Consider the following 20,211-nt stretch of genomic DNA (forward strand, 5'->3'; position numbering starts at 1 on the left):
CTCGGGGCGGGGCATTAACCCTTTATTATCTACTCTTGAATTGATTCACCCAGTAACTTGACTATGGTCCACCAATATATTGTATAGAATTGTATATTATGTAGAATTGTGTTAAATGTTTATCTACATAGTTTGCCACTGATAATAGGAATGTACACTACAAAAATCTTCAAATTTAATTTTTTTCTTGAGTTGTACATGCTATTACATTTTTTTGTCACTACCATTTTGTGTTACAAAGACAATTATAGTACTTACATGTATGAACAGTGTAATTCAAAAATTACTGAAAATTTACTGTGGCCTCTCTGTCCCCAAATCATCACACTGCAAATATATGTGTTTTCATTGTATGATGGAATCAATGTTCTTACACCAAGAATACCTTTCCACAAACTTAAAACTTCAAACACAGAGAAAAACTTTCCTCTCCCATTGTATCATATTATACGTCCCACGAAAAAATAAATGAATCTACAGTATCTAAATTTTGTTTCCTCTCATTGACAGGGGTGTGGGTGCTATGGAGATTGTTGCCATGGATATGAAGTTGCGTGGGATGTACATGGCTCGGCAGCTCAGCTTCGCTGGAGTCTCCTTCAAGATCGAAGAAATCCCGTTGGAGGACGAGTTCATCACGATGTACGATGCAGCAGTCAAACTGGTGAGATGGAGGACTTCAGTTGATAAACTCTAACTTGTTCATTAAAATAATATGATAGTGAATAATGGTAGTTTCTTTCATACTTAGTGCTACTGTAAATGTAATGCAGTCAAACAGCAAAAGGTCAAAGGTGCTTGGAAGTCGGTATCAGCTTGAGCAGTTGAGCACCTTTAACCTTTCCAAGCACCTTTGACCCTTTGCTGAAGTTACACTTCCAGTCTGGATGTGTGACATAGACTTTGGGTCATTACAACATGAAAAGGATCAGAGGACTGATCGAAAGCTTGTTGGTAAGTGCTTTAATTTTGTGTACGGTTATAAAGACTAAAATTGTATCATAATGTTGATTACCGTCACAGATGAACTTAACATCGAGCAGAACTAGTACTGACATATCTTTTCTCTGCCCAGTGGGTTGATGCGAGGGAGTACTTCCAGAAGGCAGCTGAGCTGATTGACGCAGAGCACCGCATGAGGAAGTCGATGTGGGGCCAGTTCTGGTCGGCACATCAGCGCTTCTTCAAGTACCTCTGTATTGCTTCCAAGGTCAAACCGGCCGTCAGGATAGCCCGCGAGGCCGTCAAAAGTGGCAAGGTACGGAGACAGAGCAAAAAAAGTAATGCCTGTACTATAGTCACCGTCACATAGCAAGAAAATAGTTTAAAAAAAGGCTTTATGAGTCTGTGAGCTGAAAAAAAGTTTAAAGATGGGATATGTCCAGTGTTCTCTCCATCACCGCACAATTTTTAGAGATATTCAGAGATCATCCAGTCTTGTTCAATTGGGTGGTAGATTTTCAGATGGAAAAAACATGTATGACTTTCTGGCGATCTTGAAATTCATCCGCCCATTGGCAATCTACAAATGCGTCTGCATCACATCATCAATAAAAAGGCCCACCTGATAACAACTATCTTGCTATGACATTACAGTTGTCCTAAAAGAAAGAGAAAAAACATTTCAACATGACCAGTGGTGCATACAGTCTCCAATTGTTACAGAAAGTTAATCTAATCCAGTCCAATTTAATCAAATTATTACATTATGTGACACTTTTTGTATCATTCTTGTACAACAAGTGTTTCTGTTACTGTTACAGTGCATCGTGATTGGTCTGCAGTCTACAGGAGAAGCCAGGACTCTAGAGGAGCTGGAGAATCAGGGGGGAGAACTCAACGACTTTGTCTCCACTGCAAAGTACGGAGTCTATTATGGTTTTAAAAAAATAGATGTGAAAGTGTGATTTGTATGGTGTGCTATAAGCCCCTGTTGTGTCAAAAATAGCCCCTCAACCTTTTCCAGACCATGGTTGTGAGTTTTTTAAAGTCAATAAAAAAAATGTGAAAAATTAAGATTAGGAAAATCATAGTTTGCTTGCATACAATCAGAGACAAAAACTTGAGCTAGAATATGATGGATTTGGGGCTACTGGGGTAGTTGAGGTCTCGGGCTAAGAAGTCTCGGGCAAAGAAGTCTCGCTAAGAAGTCAAGCCTCCAGCCTGGCACGGAGCAACCCCAACTGTGGGGGCTGTCACTACCGTGCCAGGCAGGGAGTTCAAACAGGTAATGGATATAGAGAAGAGCTTCCCTGTGCTGGACCGCAGACGACTGTAGGACATCTTGGTCTGACTTCACATTGGGGAAAAGGCACTTTCTCATGGCTAACGGTTTTGTGTGATTGGTTAGGGAGTGGTCGGGAGAAAAGTCGTGAAATGGTCCTGGATGTGTGACAAGCAATTGTTTACATCCGTTTCTTGGTCTTTTTCTTGTGACATGACAAAAACTGACAGTTTTGTGTGATTGTTGCTCCAGGGGGGTGTTTCAGACCCTGATAGAGAAGCACTTCCCGGCGCCGGACCGCAGGCGGCTGTCGGACATCTTCGGTCTGGACTTCAGCCGCAGCAGCAGCCGCAGCAGCAGCCCTGACAACACCCCCATCCCTGGGGAGAAGAGGAAGAGAGGTTGGTTTCTCGTAATCTGTATCTGTATCTATATATATATAACCGGTATTACAGCCCTTCAGCATAACACACAGGCATGCGGCGCGGTAGCAGCACGGACAACGCCCCCATTCCTGGGTAGAAGAGGAAGAGAGGTTGGTTTCTCGTAATCTGTATCTATATATATATAACCGGTATTAGAGCCCTTCGGTGTAACACACAGGCATGCGGCGCGGTAGCAGCACGACAACACCCCCATCCCTGGGGAGAAGAGGAAGAGAGGTAGGGGGTTTGTCGTTAGGATTGTTGACTTAGAATCTAAAGGTTCTAGGTTCGAATCCCTAGCAGTCTCGGATGTGCTGTCTCTAATGGACCATGTTTGAGGAAAACCACACCTCTGGCATGATTAAGAATATACCACATTAGAGTTATAACAAAGAGTAAGGGTCTATCCTGGCTTGGGTGGATTGATTGGGTGATAGCTGAACCAATTGACTAAATGATAGATCAATTGATTGATTGATTGTTTTTCATGTAAACGTCTTTTAGATGGATAAATATCCAGGGCTCGAAATACTGGGTGCATGTGCACCCAGGTGCACCCAAAATTGGAGCTGTGCACCCAATTATTTTCTGTGGGTGCCCAGGTGCATACAAATATTTTCTTTGTTTATGTATGTAAAGATAGCAAAGTATACTAGTATACATCATATTTTTGACATCTAAGTGTTAGAAAGATAATTTAACTAAATTTTATTATTAGTTAAATTTAAGTACTAGTGGTGCACCCAAAAATTTTTTTAAGCTGGGTGCACCAGTGCACCTAATCCCAAAAATGAATTTCGAGCCCTTATATCTGTCTGGAAATAATCAATTACATGTATAGCATGGTGCCTGCCAGGTAGAAATTAATCTTATTGTAAATAAACTTTCCTCTCAGACACAAGTCCCCTCTCAGTGCTGTCCTCCAAGAAAGGGAAGATGGACAATAAAGTATCCGGAGGTTCTGACAGTGACTCAGACTCCTCCACTTCGGATTCCGACAACAACGTGGACAGCGACGAAGACGACTTCTTCTCGCCGAAACACGGCTCTTCCGATGAGGACGATGACTTCAACCCGTTTGGGTCAGGATCGGACGAAGACGGTGGGTCATTTTTCTTCCGCTTGCGAAAAGGAATCTGAGATATGTTGATGCATTTCTACAGCCAATCCATTTATTTTCACTGAGACTAATAGGAAATGAGACTAATGGCCTTTTGAGTTTGTGTTGAAACAATTCTGTAGGACAGTAGTAATATACCGTAAATGCATAGTCCAAATGACATACAAAATGTAGATTCATGGTTGAAAGGTTGATTAAACAAATGTTAGTAGATGAATGACAGATGACAAAGATATTTTGTACCATCATGTAGTCACAAATGCCAACAAATGATCTTGTATTCTGAGTGATACACTGTAAGTCTGTACGGCAGTTGGAAGTTTTCCACCCATCTATCATAAAGGAGTTGCTCCTTGGTGGTACAGAAGTACCCCCTACTCCCTAGTAATTCTTGACGGTATCTCAGCATTACATTTTCTCCACAGACCCCTGGCTAAGCAGGATCGAGAAAAGACCACCAAAGAAGGAGAAGACAAAGTCCAAGCCAAAGAAACTGAAGAAGAGCAAGTCCCTGGACCCAGCCAGCCTTGATAGTTCTAACAACTCCACACCCAAGTCTGCCAACAGTCTGAGGAAGACAGCCATAGCTAACGCTGCGTCCCAGTCAAAGATAGACTCCAGTAAGTGGATATTGTATAAATGTGTTTTTACTCCAGTGCCAGAGTAAGGTTGCCAAGGTGGTCTTGTCATCAGGGTTGTTGACCTAAAGATTCTGGGTTTAAATCCCAAGCAGTGCCCTTGGGAAAGGTTCTTTACGTCTATTCTTCCCTTGACAGAGATAAAAAGCAGGATAGAAATAACTGACTGCTGCTGGTGTTGTTACTTTCATGAAGGAGGTACTGTTTTTGGTTATGTTAATGTGTTTGCAACTGTAACTTAAGGTCCTTTTATGGATGTATATACACAGCTGACCACTAATGTTGTTATGTCTTGTGTAGCCCCTATGTTCAGCAGTATGGATGCAGCTGACCAGTGTTATTTTGTCCTCTGTAGCCCCTATGTTCAGCAGTATGGACACACCTGACCACTGATGTTTTTTTTTCCTGTCTTAATAGGCCCTATGTTCAGCAGTATGGACACAACTGACCACTGATGTTGTTTTGCTCTGTCTAGCCCCTATGTTCAGCAGTATGGACACAACTGACCACTGATGTTGTTTTGCTCTGTCTAGCCCCTATGTTCAGCAGTATGGACACAACTGACCACTGATGTTGTTTTGCTCTGTCTAGCCCCTATGTTCAGCAGTACGGACACAACTGACCACTGATGTTGTTTTGCTCTGTCTAGCCCCTATGTTCAGCAGTATGGACACAACTGACCACTGATGTTGTTTTGCTCTGTCTAGCCCCTATGTTCAGCAGTATGGACACAACTGACCACTGATGTTGTTTTGCTCTGTCTAGCCCCTATGTTCAGCAGTACGGACACCGCTAACCACCATACTTTTGTTTTGCTCTGCCTAGCTCCTATATTCAGCAATATGAGCCCAACTGGCTACTAATGTTGTTTTGTCCTCTGTAGCCCCTATGTTCAGCAGTACAGACACTCACTCACTCAGACACAGCTGACCACTGTGCTTTTTTTTCTCTATCTAGCCCCTATGTTCAGCAGTATGGACGCTGCTGACCAGGCCCAGGCCATGAAAAAGGAACTGCTGGACAGGATAGAGAAGCTGGGAGGGATTCTGCCTCCGAACACTCTGGATGAGCTCATTGATGATCTTGGAGGGCCAGAGAATGTGGCTGAGGTATTTTTTGTTTGTTTATTAGAATTCTTTACCACGCATTTGGATGAGGGGAGGGAACAGGTGTGCCTCATCTTTGCTGGCTCTCACCCCGGCATGTCATACAATAAAGGCTTTGCCTACCTACCTACCCACTCCCTTGACCTCCAAGTCTTTGGGGGGACAAGGTAGCCATGAAGATGAAGAGTTGCCTCCAGGCCCTAAAGAAGGCTAGCTGAACAAAAACTATCTAACATTTTAAACTAAGTTAGGGACACCCCTATGTTCTCACATCCCTACATTAACGGGTGTCAAAATATAGGGTTGTCGGAACATAGCTGTGTTCGAACATAGGTTTGTCAGAACATAGGGGCGTAGGAACATAGGGGTGTCAAAGCATAGGGGTGTTGGAACATAGGGGTGTCGGAACATAGAGGTACAATGTATTGTAACATAGAGGTATCGGAACATAGGGTTGTAGGAAAATGCATAGGGGTGTCAGAACATAGGGGTGTCAGAACATAGGGGTGTCGGAATATGGAGGTGTCAGAACATAGGGGAGTCCAAACGTAGGGGTGTCCAAAATCCAAATACATTTGTGTAGAAGCAAAGGTCTACAATGTATCAACTAACTCCATGCTCTGTGTTGGAGCATAGTGGCATCGGACCATAGGGGCGTCAGAACTTAGGGGCATTGGAACATTGGGTTCTCAGAACACACTGTAAGGGTGGTGGAATATGGGTGTGTTGGAACATCTAACTCCAGGGTGTAACAACTAACTTCCATTCTCCTATGCAGAGGGACCACAGTCGTGTCGAAACTCCTTGTGTTTACCTCTGCTGTCTTGCGCACTCAGACCAGTTACGGACTGCCCTACTTATACAATGTAGATATTAATGAGCTTACCCTTATATGGGCAGTCAGCCGTTGGGGATCGGGCGTAGGAGGATGGTGCTATATAAGACGTAACATGATTGGCTGATAGCTTCCCAGCGGCCTTTGCGAGACAGCTTTCGACAACAAAAAGCCCAAGAAAAGTCTATTCTCTGATTGGTTGACAGCTGGTTTATGGCGACAATCATAATAATCGCTGGTAGGCATCTAGATAGCAGGACCCCATAGGCTAATGCTGTTGGGGACCGGGTGTTAGGAGGATGCTAACTTCATACTCTGACGATGCCGTAACCACAGATGACGGGCAGGAAAGGACGGGTTGTGAGTAACGATGAGGGGACGATCTGCTACGAGTCCAGAAGTGCGACAGACGTGCCGCTGGAGATCCTCAATCTAACAGAGAAGCAGAGATTCATGGACGGGGAAAAGGTATCATCAGTAATTTTTATTATTGTTTTTTTTTTGTAACTTAAAGCAGAATAGATTTGTACCTAACACAGGTTTCCTACCTAAGTAATGTGTGCCATACCTTACGTGTACATTTGTGTGAACATTAAAGGATAGCATACAGCATCCTTAGTTTTGTAGAAAAGCTAGATCACTATAGGTAAGTTTTTACAAATGTTGTAAAGGTAGAACACAGTAATCATTTCATCAAAGACTCCATGAGTACTGTGCCAGTAATGGTATTTTGATTGATATCTTAAGCACTAGCTGATGCAGTGTTAAGATACTAGTAGATACCTACATGCTAGTGAAAAGTTGTTGGTGTTCATGGTCAGGGCTCGAAATTCATTTTTGGGATTAGGTGCACTAGTGCACCCAGCTTAAAAAAATCATCTTTCTAACACTTTGATGTCAAGAATATGATGTATACTAGTATACTTTGATATCTTTACATACATAGACATAAGAAGATATTTGGGCACCCTGTGCATCCACAGAAAATAATTGGGTGCACAGTTCCAATTTTGGGTGCACCTGGGTGCACATGCACCCAGTATTTCGAGCCCTGATGGTGTTTACCATACATGCAATAATTTTAGCAGTGTTCTTTTTTATTGGCCACATCTTAAATGTCATGTTTTCTCCCCACAGAATATCGCCATCATCTCAGAAGCAGCCAGCTCAGGGATTTCTCTGCAGGCGGACAAGCGTGTTCAGAACCAGCGCCGCCGCGTGCACATCACCCTGGAGCTGCCCTGGAGTGCAGACAGGGCCATCCAGCAGTTTGGTCAGTCCTGCTTCAAACTCATTTTTTTAAAATCAGATTTTCATTTATCTATTTAACGTTCGTTCACCTTTATCCGTAGGGTAACCTATGTCTGTTGTATACAAAAATAGGGTATTTTGGGATGGTTAAGTCGATGGAAGGTAGTTTCACATTGCAATATCTTAAAAATGTTGACATTTGAAACTCACATTGTTGACCTGAAATCCCTAAATACCCAGCTTTTTAAAGCAACGAATCTAGGTTACCCAACGGAAAAAAGTGACCTAGCATTATTTGCCCTTAAAGAAATAAGAAATACATAACAATGAATTGTCAAAGAAATGTAACAGTGCAAAATTATGGGGGCCAGAAATGAAAGAAAATCAAATTGCATGAATCAAAACTAATATCTATATCGTAAGTCAATCCTTTTTGATGGGAAACTTTAAACCACGGCTAAAGTGGCCACTTCTGCTCTGTCGTTCAAGAAACTGCTAAGAAATGGTAATCACTGCTGACCCCTGACCTCCTGACCCGGCACTAACATTGATTAATGAGTTACGATTTTGATTTATGTTTATGTATATATTGTTACTTTGGTTGTTCATTTTTTAGTTTATTTTATTTCTTTGTTATGCTATTTTGTGTATGTTATTCTGTACAGGGCACGCCTGGAAAGCAGTGCGCAAAGTACTGAGTGTGTCTACCCTGTATAAAGAAATCAGAAATAAATAAATAAATTACAGTATCTAGACTAAAGGTGCAAGAACATGCATAATGCTGTGGCCACAGTTTGTAAAAGGTGCCCCACAGGATAGGTTACCGGGTATTTTCTTTCTTCTGCACTTACAAGCATGACACGCTTGTGACCCCGTGCTTCATTTTGCTATGAAGGGTACAGGGGGGTCAAGTTGTTTTTGATACTTGGGATTTAGAATACTCTGCTTATTTTTTGTTTGTTTATGTATTTTCCAGGTCGTACGCACCGTTCTAACCAGGTTTACGCCCCAGAGTACATGTTTCTCATTTCGGAGCTAGCAGGAGAAAGGAGGTTTGCCTCTATTGTGGCCAAGAGGCTGGAGAGCCTGGTATGTTCATTTCTTTTGTTTTGATTTGTAAAAGAAAATAACTAAGAGGGTCTGCATGGGGGGTCCCGACAACGATTTACGCTGAATTCAGAAGAACCCCCTACGTATTACGCTACATAAAGGAAGGCAATTACGCTAAATTTGGTCGCCTCGCTACAAATTACGTGGATAAGATGGTTTTCCCTACGAATTACGGGAAATAAATTAGGCTGCCTACGCCTTACGTAACAGAGCATACAGACCCTCAACCAATAGTTCAGATAGGCACCATACTGTAAATTCATCTATTTTCACGGTAGAAACGGAAAGGGGACTTTCACAGTGCTTTAAGTTTAGGAGAAAGATAATTCTGTTGTACAGTATACAATGGAAAAGCTTATTTGCATTGAATTTGTGATGGAAAGGTCCCTGCAAAAATAAAGCCATTACATAACTTTGAAGATTTACAGTTAACAAATTAAGTAGTACTACACAATTTAGCACTGTACTTTAAATTGTTTCCTTGACAAATTTGTTTTGTAGAATAAGCTTGTTCAGAATGGTATGACAACTTGGCGTCATGTTCTGTCTTAGGGTGCCCTCACCCATGGTGACAGGAGGGCAGGTGAGGCCAGAGATCTCAGTAGATTCAACATTGATACAAAGGTAAGCTTTTCTGTTATGTCTGACTATTACTTTGTATATACTTAAAGCCCCTGTCATACATTCAGGACCTTCCCACGACTGTATACATTGTATATGTATTACATTGTACATGTATAATTCTTCTGACCACTCCCCAACCAAGGTGCTGTGTTGGGAATAGCCTGGAATTCTTCCTCTTATAGCTCCTGTTCAATCCTCTGATTACATCTAAGAAGAATATGACCTTCACAACTTTGATTTGACAAATTCAATATCCAGTCAACACAGAAGACTTTTAAAGAGTAGGAGGCAACCTTGCTGACCGATTTCAAGCCACAGATATTGTTGCTCATGACTAAGTCCCAACCATGGTCTGTAGAAGGTCAGGAGGCCATGGAAGCTGTCTATGACTAGGGCTGTAATTGTTTATAGTGCACAGTAGTTCAGTGACAAGTTGGTTCTTAGGTCTAGGTGTTTAATATGTATAATGTCAACAAACTGTCTTTTTTCTTCAGTATGGCAGAACAGCTCTGGAGGCAGTGATGAAGGCTGTTGTTGGGTTAGAACCCCCGATCGCTCCCCCTCCTGAGGACTACCAAGGAAACTTCTTTCACGGTATCTTGGCTTCCTGCAACTTTCCTTCTCTTTTTACTTCATCATGGTAGTTTGCAGGTTTTACACAGGAATGATACTTTGTATAGAGTGTGTGTGTGTGTTTGCATGTCTGTATATTTGTGTTTGTACAAATGTATTATGCTAATTCACCTTTATCCAAAGGGTAACCTATATCCGTTGTTTATAAAAAAAAAGCGTATTTAGGGATATGAAGTTGATGGACAGTGGTTTCAAGTTTGAACATTTTGAAAATATTGCAAATTTGAAACCACAGTCTGTAGACTTGATATACTAAATCAGTAAATGCGCTGTTTTAACGACAACGGATAAAGGTCACCCCTCGGATAAAGGTAAACCAGCCTTAATTGTATGTGTGTGTGTTTGTGTGTATGTATGTACATAACGTGTGTGTGTTTGTGTGTGTGTTTGTATCTGTATGTGCATCGCCATAACTCACAGTAGTACTACTGATACAGATCCTTAGTACTGATTCTGTTGTCTATGGGAATAGAGGGGTTACCAAGCAGTATGGTAAAAGGTGGTGAAGTCTGCTATCTCTGAATGCCTTCTGTGTTTTGTGTTGCAGATATCCTCCATGGCTTGATAGGAGTAGGGCTTGTCAGCATGGACGAGAGACTCAACATTCCCAATTTAGACAAAGGTAAGGATTCAACCTTGATGACCTTGATTCAATCACCAATCCCTGAATATATCCGGCATGCAAATGCATGCCCTGTGTGCTGCACCCAGATACAACTGGGATAGGACGTTCAAAGTAACAACGTTGGAGCGCGCGTTGCGTGCGAAACCTGGAAGTTGGGGGGGGGGGGGGGTCGGCCTTGTTCCGGGGTTGTCTTTTTAGAGGTCATTGGTCAAACCCTGAATATTATTGGGCTGAAACTCTGGCAGTTTAAGGGTTAACAGTTGAAATGACCTACACGTGTACTTACAATTTGAAAAATCAGCCAGCTTGGACAACCTGGTCTAGTTTTGATTGTGATGCTTTAAAATTTTGTAGAATGCAGGTTTAAATAACTACGAGGTATTCTTTTTATTTGTTGACTCTGTAAATTCACATATTTACCCGGGAACTTGATCCTGCAGAGACAGTTTTTACAGTCTTTTAAGTTTGCGTTCTGTATCACAGTGTAGTAATACATTGGAAATAGTTCTGCACAGTTTTATAGATTCTTGACATGAATCAGTGAAAATAAAACCATCACAAACATCTCAAGATTTACAAGTCATATTTGTTGACTTCATACAGATTACAACAGCATGCCCAAGTTCCTGAACAGAATCCTGGGCCTGACAGTGAACCTTCAGAACGGGCTGTTCGCGTACTTCCTGGACACGCTACACGAGGTCATCCAGAGGGCGAGGCGGGACGGCAGATACGACATGGGCATCCTCGGTGAGGCTACCTTTCTGATAAGCAATCAAACAAGCATTTCTAGTGTTTTTGTGGATCTGTTTGAAATGGTCATCACATATATATATTTTGGTGCTTTTTTTGTTGTTCTTAGTCAAAAATCTGAAGAGATCTGACATTTTCAAGACAAATGTGAACCAAAATAACTTCTCTGACCAAATATATTGATGCATGTCACCAAAGTCAAAAGCAGAGTCTCAAAACTGTTTTGAATTCTTAAATTATGCTTGATTATACTTTCTTACAATGTGGGATCAGTTTCCTTTATATCATGAGCACTGTCTCTATTGTGAATCATCTATAGAATAATAAAAAAAACACAACATCTGATAATACTAGTCTTGCAGTATCACAGTGAATGTAGTATACTCGTTAGTAATGATTGGTTTTTATTAGCTTTATCTGTCTTGTCAACTGCCAATAGTTGTTAACAGTAGTTTCTATTTTTTTCCTACCTTTTTATGTAGACTTGGGTTCAGGGGGAGACCATGTCAGGCTTCTGGAGACCAAGAGGTTCAAGGGAAGCAGTGCCTCCCGGCAGGCGCTTGTGGAACTGCATACTGTAAGAACTTTGAAATTCATTCTCTGAATTTTTGTATTGCTAGATTAGTGCTCAAGATGGTCTTTTATCATAATTGTCTTTAAGGTGATTTACCACGTCAAATGTATCATTAAAATAAAAAAATACAATACACAAAGTCATGTATTACATGATTGTATAATAAAAATGGCAAAATTTGGAGACTGCTATCCATACGATGCTAAAACTTCCTACAGTAACTGTATCCGCTTTCGCAAGGTAACTGTTTCCAAAAGTCATACCCAGGCCAGTTATCTGGGTAACTGATATCTTACGTATCGTATTACCTGAATGTCTACTCTCCATCAACATTTTTTATGCTTAATTCAAAGTAACGTCAATAATTGCTGATGCAGTCATGTTTCGGCTTCTTTGAGCAGTCTTACTGATGTCTTTTTTCCGTTTCCAACACAGTTAAGTGTAGAGAGAGGAGTCTCTTGGAAGGAGGCATTAGACTTGTATCGGGAACTTGTGCAGTATGAGGAAGGATTCTACCTCTCCAAACAGGTTAGTAGAGGGATAGAAAAAACCTAGGGTTGCAGGTCCTTCAATGCACTGCACACTGTTAGTCCAATGTTCAACAGGGCTATGCCTGAAGCACAATACAGAACTTATAAATTACTCTATTTCTTATGAGTAAAGGTTTGCTACCATGTCAGCTAGACAAACTCTGTCTTAAGAAGAGAACTAAGATTAAGATTAAACATGGTTTTGCACAAGATGAGTGTCATGTCTTGCCCACGGGTCATTCCAAATTCATTGAAAATGGCACTTACTGCTTCCTCTGCTTAGCATGCAGCATTTAATAGAAAGACTATACACATACGTACCTTATTTCCCACATAATAGTTATTCAATTGCATATGATTTTGGAAATGGTCAGATGTTTCAGACAGTATCTGATGTCCTTCATCAGTGTCTTGACGAACATCAGGATTTACCAGTTTTCAAACCAAAATCATGAATTGGTGTGTTGATAAGGTGAAGATAATTCTAAGATGATTCAGAAGAAAACCAGGTCATTACAAGGTTGTACGCTAATAAGTCGATTAGCTCAATGTTCTCTTGCAGGCGTGGGGGGGTGGGGGTGGTTGAGGGCAGGTCCCATAACCAATGGACTAGCCACTACCGTAGCAGCTTATGTGCCCCAAGGGCTATAGAAATGCAGAGGGATGTGGGAAGGATTTTAAGTTGACTTGTATTTGTCAGGTGCGGAACATGAAGTGCATGGCGGTGCTGGTGAAGGCAGTGTCTGGCAGGCGGAAGCTGTACAGCGTACACAGGCCCAATACTGGGCAACAGATGAAGAACGAACCTCTGGACAACATCAAGAAAAAGTACAAGAAGGTAAGAGTTTTTTAAGACTGCACAGTAGCAAAATTCTTTATTCACAGCCACATGTTACAAGGGAGGTCATTGTAAGAGCAAGGGACCAATTCCTGGCCTAAGCACTTAGGAGGTCCCTGTACGTGTATAGCCCCAGCAGAGATGTCAAACCTAGGACTGAACTGGGTCTCCCATGTCAGAACCAGGAGCTGAATTGAGAGGCTGTTACCAGCATCCTCCTACGCAGGGACATCCAACAGCCAAACTGCCTGTCTGGATGTGCCCTGCTCTTTCAACCACCACCCTTAGTTCCTAACCGCCCTGCTTATAAATATTAATGAGGTTACCCTTATACATGCGGGACAGCTTTTGAAAACAGAAAGCTTATTCTCTGATTGGCTGACAGCTGGTTTAGGGGGGACGTCCACAGGAACTAAGGGTGACGGTTGAAAGAGCAGGGCGCATCCAGACAGGCAGTTTGGCTGTTGGATGTCCCTGCATAGGAGGATGGTTACCAGCTGAGCTGCTAGTTCCAATGAAGGTTGGTAACTGTGGGATCTGGTTCTATCCTGGGTAGGGCATCTTGGTTGGGGCTGCACCTGTCTTTTTGAAGGGACAAAAAATGGGGGTCCTGTTTTTTAGATGCCTGGAGCATGTTAAAAGGGAAGGGCTAGCAACCCCTCCCTGTAAGAATATGCCCTGATAAAGAAACAGCAAGGGAACTTGCTGACCTACGCTCGTACGTGTTACTAGGAATTACGAGTGTCTGAACGAACAAACAATCATTTTATAACAGCCAATTTCAGAACCGTTTTATAACATTGAGCAACAGTCTTAAGCCATTGATAGAAAAGTTTGAGAAAGCAATGCTAGACAGGCTTTATGGAGTAATACATGTATTTGTACTTACTTAGTTCTGACCGTACATTGATATGTAGGTATTAGATATAATAATGAAAAACAAAATTTAAATTTTCTTTTCTAATTGTCCTTAGGTGACTCCTGATGAAGCAGAGCCACACTGGGTGTCTCAGTACAACTCCTCCTTGGCGCAGTGTAGTCATGCCTACTGGTGAGTATCCTTCAATCAACCAACCAATTAACCAACCAAACAATGTAAATGGGTAATTGATATTGATCAGCATAGCCAGTGATGGCAAAGAATGTAGAGAAGTTGACAATTAAATTTTGACCTTTGATACAGCGCACAACTTTTCTAAAAAGTATGATGAATGAACAAATGAAAGACCTTTATTGTATGTTTATGCCCTTACAAAGTGAGTACAGGTTAAAGTGATAAAGCAGAAGCATAATTACAGTGAATAGATATAAGAATGTGCTATCTTACTATTACTAATCTACAATGATTAATGTACAATAGTATGTACAGGTTCACTTCTAAAGAGAGCTGTAAATGTATGCTGTGCTACATGTATTTATCATAATTATAATAGCTGGAATGGGTACATATTTGAGCAATAAAAAATCCATTTTTCAGGAGGGGAAACTGCAAGCGAGTGTCCTTAGGTCTGTCCTGTGAGATCGGGTTACGACGGAGAACCTACCATGTCCTGTCTGGGTCAGTGCTTCAGGTAAGAACAGAGTTACTATCAAGTGCAAGTCATTCAACCAGTGCAAGAGCAGCTCATCTGTTAATCTGGTTCAACTGCTTTGAGATCACTTTTACTGTTGATAAACAATATCAGGTTCTATCATAAGACATACAGGGAACAGTGTTCCATTTAATTCTTCAGCTCAGTCTTTGAAATAGAACATTCCTTAAAGAGTAAAATGTCCTTTACACATTGTCTAAACTTGGCAAGAAGACTACTCAGGGGACAAATAAAATCTGGTCTACATGTATGTGGACGGGTGGTTGCTATAATCAGGCTTTTTAATGCTTGTGCTGATAATAGAATCATAAAAAAAGTGACCACCAAAACATGGTCACATTATTGGCCATGTGGTTGTTATGTAGATGCGGTACAGTTTGACTGCTTTATGCTTTCGTGTATATGCCACCAGCCATATGTTGAAGGTTATATGTAAGTACCCGGACTTATGACTGTTTTGCAGGTGTGGAGTAAAGTGGAGAGTGTTCTGGTGTCCATGCCAGGCAGTCAGTCCAAGATGCAGGTGGTCAGAATTAAGACACAACAGGGCAAGAAGGTGGTCGGTGAGTTCATTTTCACTGTCAAAAAATAGTCATAATAGCATATTTGAGAATCCTTGTTTTTTTGCATAGTACTTACCATACATTTCAAAATGTAAAATGTAGCAGATAATCCGTGATCACACAGTCAACTATGACTTGCTCCTGACCACTCCACTGTAGGGGTGGGTACCGGTACAGAAAATTCAGGTCAAGGTCTGGTTCAGGTACAGAGGATCAGGTCCAGGTCCGGACCTGAACCTGGACCTGATTCAGTATGACTCATACCAATGGTCCGTTTCACTACAAAGAAATCTGTTTGGTGGAGTATTAGACTTACACTGGCGTCTTAACATCCTACAACGCTAACTGTACCTGTACGATTGACTGTAAACCTTGGTAGAAATTACTATAAAATCTTCTCTACTTCACTCTTGTTATTTTCTTCCACCTGCAAGCACCAAAAAGTGTGAATGCCTGATCAAATAATTTGTTAATTTTCTAATAGGTCCAACATCAGGTCCACCTAATTTTTTCAGGTCCGGTTTTTCTGGACCGGTCCAATAAGAAAAGCGGTTTTGTACTGGTACGCTGTACCGATACCCAGCCCTACTCCACTGACCAATGTTGGTACTGAGTTGGAAATATCCTGGTTAGACAATTTTTGAAGACTAGTAGGCAACCTTGTCTACCAACTCCCAACCACAGATGACCTAAATTTGCTCGCGACTTATTCCAAACCATTGTCTGGAGAACGTCTGGAGGCCATGGACAGCTATGTGTGATGGGCTTATAAGTGAATCATTTCATTCCCTGCATTTAGTATGCATTCTATTCCCAGCATAGTACACCTTCTGTATACAGACTTTTGAAAACAAAGTTTTTTCTCTTTTCCTAACAGGGACCCTGATTCCAGGCAACTGCATCCCCGCTCTAGTCAACGTCTTGTCTCAGAACGGCCCCACCCCCACCCTGGGGCAGCCCACTACCACCCAGGGGCAGCCCACCACCACGGTGGGGAGTCTGATGAGACCCATCGTCCTATAGACACGCCAGAGCGTTTGCCCGAGACGGAGCGGTAGCTGCTTTCAGAGGGAACCCAGAGACTGTGCGCCCCACTGAAAGCATGTGTGGACATCTGAATCTGTAACCAGAGCAATAGTCTGCCAGGTTTAGTCCAATAAGGAGCTTCATGTTCCTTAATATGTATGCTCAAGGTCAAAGGTGAAGGCCCCTGACATGTAAACAGTTCTTGAATCAAGCATGTTCAGATGTATATGGCCTCTTTCAGTCCGTTTGCATAACGTTTTCAGGACAATGCACAAGTGTGTTTTGCCTATGTCACAGGGTCCTTTACCTTGGACCTGTGCATGAGCAGTCGGATCCTTGAACAAGCTTATTGTCCTGAAGACACAATTAAGACTCATAGAGTGGCAGGACCACAGACCCCCAAACACACCTACCTGATTAGCATACTCACGACCTGGAGAGTCAAAGTGTTAGGCAGGCTTGGGGAATAGGTTACCACTGATATTGTTCAGTTGTTCTAGTCATAGATGAATTAGCAGTATGCCAATTAATGACGGAATGTTGAAAGCAGGTCTGTTGATGAGAAGATGCCCTTGTGTTTGGTATAAATGGTTGTAAAGTGTAATGGAAGAGAAAGTGTGTACTTAGGCATTCCATAGAGTATATCATTCTATTTTGAGAAAAGTAAGTCATGTGCAACAATAACTGTAAAGGCTGGCAAAGTGCTCACCTATTGCAGTGATTCCCCTACACTTGGCATGGTGGTATTACCAAAATGCTTTCTGAACAGGACTGAAAAGTCAATTGCAAGCCTAAGGTGTTTTGGCCTACAAAAGATGTTGTGTTTCCCATTACGATCCTGAAAAAAATTTGGAGTCCTTTGGGCAGGGATTCCCCTTTTTTTCTTTTCATTTTTAAATTTCAGTTTAACAAATACAACTTAACAATGTGTAAAGGAAATGCAGACTGCTATTTTAACAAACATCAACTCTTCAAAGCTTTAAACTGTAGACAGAGTTGGAATTTCATCTCTTAAACATCTGATAAAAAATTGTATCCTTACCACTTACCACTGGTTGACACAAAAAGGGGTAGGGTCTTGCGAGTCAGGTAACACAACAGTCTTTTTCCTAGGCTTACCCGCCATGACTGAAAAGCAGAAAACTTATTAAAGATAGTCTGACAGGAAAGCTACCGATTTGGCCTGGACTACCATGCCAATCAAGAGAATAGGGGAATCACTGCAATGTCTTTATTTGCAATATGAAGCGCTAATGCTAGCATCATGCTGAAGTAAGATTGTACAGTGACTGTAAGAGAAGAAGTGTTTGTTATAGATTGTAAGACAAAGTAAAATTGCAATTTTCCACATGAAGGGGATGCAACTTCTTTGCGACACTGCGCATAAGGGTAAGAGTAACGACATCACGCATAAGGGTAAGAGTAACGACATTGCGCATAAGGGTAAGAGTAACGACATTGCGCATAAGGGTTAAATAAATGTGGGCATCATATCTGGCTGTTTTGCTCTATCTGGATGTATTACATTTGATATGTCAGATAATCCTTTCAGCGCTATATAAGTTTGGACAGTCGTAAAGCCGTCGTCACACTCTTGATGACTTCAGCCAAATTTGGTGATTGCCAGAAGGTCGCAAAATTTCAAAATCGTTAGAGAGTCAAGCTTATTTTTGGTCCAAAAATCTACCCTGTTGCATTGGAAAGGGCTTGGTGAGCTATGAGCATCAGCCTATCCAAAAAAAAAACAGTGCAGTGGTCAGGAAGACACTCTCCGTATTGGTTGAAAACATCAGAGCTTGCAGACTTGTTCAGCAAGCTTTTTCCCAGCTGTGTGACGCTTGCTTAGGGGCTGTCATTTAAATTCTGAAGTTGGCAAAGATCAGGTATTTAGCAACTAGCAATCTAAACCCTGAAGAGGCTTTATTAAGAGAGTATCAAGTATTTAAGAATGTCTAGTGGTGTCATGCCGTTTTTTTTCTAACACTCTCAAAGTATGCCTGACAACATGAGCTGGATGAAAAACAGTTCCTGGACAGTGTTAAGAAAAAGGCTTGACCATCAAAATGGCGTTTGTAATGTTGCAGCATAAACTTATTAAGAGTTGTAAAAAATGGATCAAAACAAGACGAACAAGAATCTTTATGGTAACGTTTTAGGAGATACATAATATGATAATAGCAGCCTGGGTGCCATCCTAGTTAGTTTACCTGGGCTCAAATACTCAACCTTAGCCAACTGTTGGTTAGGAGAGAGTATGGGAGCCCCAGTAAACCAGGTTATCGTTATGACAATAGGCTTTTGTTTCTGTATATTTCAGGGGGGATGTGTACAGGAGTCTCTCAGTGTAGATGTGGTTAGGAGGGCTTTATAATTGTTAGGGCCGCGTCAGAGAATGTCTCGAACAAACCGAGAGGGAGAGAACTAATATACCTATAACTTATATAAGTCAGAAATGGCATACCGTTGGGGGAAAAGACTGTATTTGTAAAGCCTTATCATTTTTTGAACTTGAAAAGACAAATGTAGATCAACGAAAAGAGAATATATTGTTACAGAAGTGGTTGTCATCCATATTTGAAATTAGACAGTCAGCCTGTGTTATTGTCAGACAAACTGTATGACCATGGCACGAGTAAGTGTTATGTTTTCAACTGTTCCTACATTTTGAAACTTGATATTTGAGAACTTCTTGTTTCACTTTGGCCTCTGAGGTTGTCCCTGAGCAGTTGATGCTTGATGTTAGCGTTAGGATACCGTGATGAAGTTGGTTACATGAATATCTGATTTGCATATACGTGACTTGTACAGCCGGGAGTTAAGGCAAAACATGAAATTCTTACCTACTTTGTCTTTCTCCAGATTTCTCTTACAATGAAAGCTTCATAGGTCTAACCATGACATGGACTTGTTAGTATGCACATTACTTTTTTTCTTATCCCTCTTTTGTAAACTTAACTGTTCACATTAACGTTAGTAGTTGTTTAGCCTGTTATTCTTTCATATCATTGTTGTTTGGTTCTTTTCTTGCCACTATGAAATAACGTTTGTTTGGTACAAGCTACCACACTTGTTGTCTTTTTTATTGTTTCACTAAACAGATACTTTTTTTTTTTAATTCCTGGACATTGTGACATTATGGGTATGTTTTGGTTGAAGAACACAAATTTTCTGTATTATGAAGTGTACAGCAGGATATATGGAGAGTTTACTATGAGGTAGAAATAAGTTCAATTGCTGTACAGCAGGAAGAATAAATGATAATGGCAACAGTTGGTGTCTTTTGACTTATTTTTGGTACTGATTACAGTCAAACCTGTACTGGTGACCCCTTCTATACATACAATGTATACATGCCAATTGGCCATTGATATACAGTCAAATCTGCACAAGTGACCACCTCAATCTGCATAAGGACCACCTGACCATTGATGCACGGTCAAACCTGTGCTAGTGACCCCCTCTACATGTATATAAGGACTGCTTGGCCATTGATTAACACAAACTGTAAAAGTGACCACATCTACAGAAGGGCCACCTGGCCATTGTGACCACTATTTTGGTCGCCCCTTAAAATTTTCCAAATTTATAGTAACCACATGTCCCGCCCAATAGACCAGATTTATTGGTAATAGTGCAGTTTTGACTCTACTAGGAAACTTAAAGACACCTGAGTTGTCTCAAATGGACCTTTTGTGCATTTCAGTCACAAACGTGATGCAACGTACAGATGGATATGTTTGATCT

The 20,211-nt window shown here is 41.3% G+C and overlaps 1 protein-coding gene across 4 annotated transcripts in view; it reads left to right on the forward strand.

Annotated features, from left to right (window-relative positions):
* The window catches only part of LOC118426345 (protein strawberry notch homolog 1-like), a 30,216-nt gene extending 10,480 nt beyond the window's left edge, over positions 1 to 19,736 (forward strand). For 3 of the 4 annotated variants that reach the window (XM_035835669.1, XM_035835668.1, XM_035835670.1), the window contains exons 12-32: positions 511 to 664; positions 1,076 to 1,258; positions 1,764 to 1,861; positions 2,477 to 2,625; positions 3,545 to 3,751; positions 4,195 to 4,389; positions 5,365 to 5,516; positions 6,685 to 6,816; positions 7,486 to 7,621; positions 8,576 to 8,688; positions 9,262 to 9,333; positions 9,828 to 9,927; positions 10,514 to 10,588; positions 11,195 to 11,341; positions 11,827 to 11,921; positions 12,354 to 12,446; positions 13,149 to 13,286; positions 14,261 to 14,337; positions 14,764 to 14,857; positions 15,342 to 15,441; positions 16,319 to 19,736. In XM_035835669.1, the coding sequence (XP_035691562.1) occupies positions 511 to 664; positions 1,076 to 1,258; positions 1,764 to 1,861; positions 2,477 to 2,625; positions 3,545 to 3,751; positions 4,195 to 4,389; positions 5,365 to 5,516; positions 6,685 to 6,816; positions 7,486 to 7,621; positions 8,576 to 8,688; positions 9,262 to 9,333; positions 9,828 to 9,927; positions 10,514 to 10,588; positions 11,195 to 11,341; positions 11,827 to 11,921; positions 12,354 to 12,446; positions 13,149 to 13,286; positions 14,261 to 14,337; positions 14,764 to 14,857; positions 15,342 to 15,441; positions 16,319 to 16,464 (2,656 nt within the window). In that variant the 3' untranslated portion in view covers positions 16,465 to 19,736. Of the gene's footprint in view, positions 1 to 510; positions 665 to 1,075; positions 1,259 to 1,763; positions 1,862 to 2,476; positions 2,626 to 3,544; positions 3,752 to 4,194; positions 4,390 to 5,364; positions 5,517 to 6,684; positions 6,817 to 7,485; positions 7,622 to 8,575; positions 8,689 to 9,261; positions 9,334 to 9,827; positions 9,928 to 10,513; positions 10,589 to 11,194; positions 11,342 to 11,826; positions 11,922 to 12,353; positions 12,447 to 13,148; positions 13,287 to 14,260; positions 14,338 to 14,763; positions 14,858 to 15,341; positions 15,442 to 16,125; positions 16,218 to 16,318 lie in introns of those variants that run through there. The other variant, XM_035835671.1, reaches the window with a different exon arrangement.
* The last annotated feature ends 475 nt before the right edge of the window (positions 19,737 to 20,211 follow it).

Source organism: Branchiostoma floridae, chromosome 11, assembly GCF_000003815.2.
Source record: "Branchiostoma floridae strain S238N-H82 chromosome 11, Bfl_VNyyK, whole genome shotgun sequence".
NCBI lineage: Eukaryota > Metazoa > Chordata > Leptocardii > Amphioxiformes > Branchiostomatidae > Branchiostoma > Branchiostoma floridae.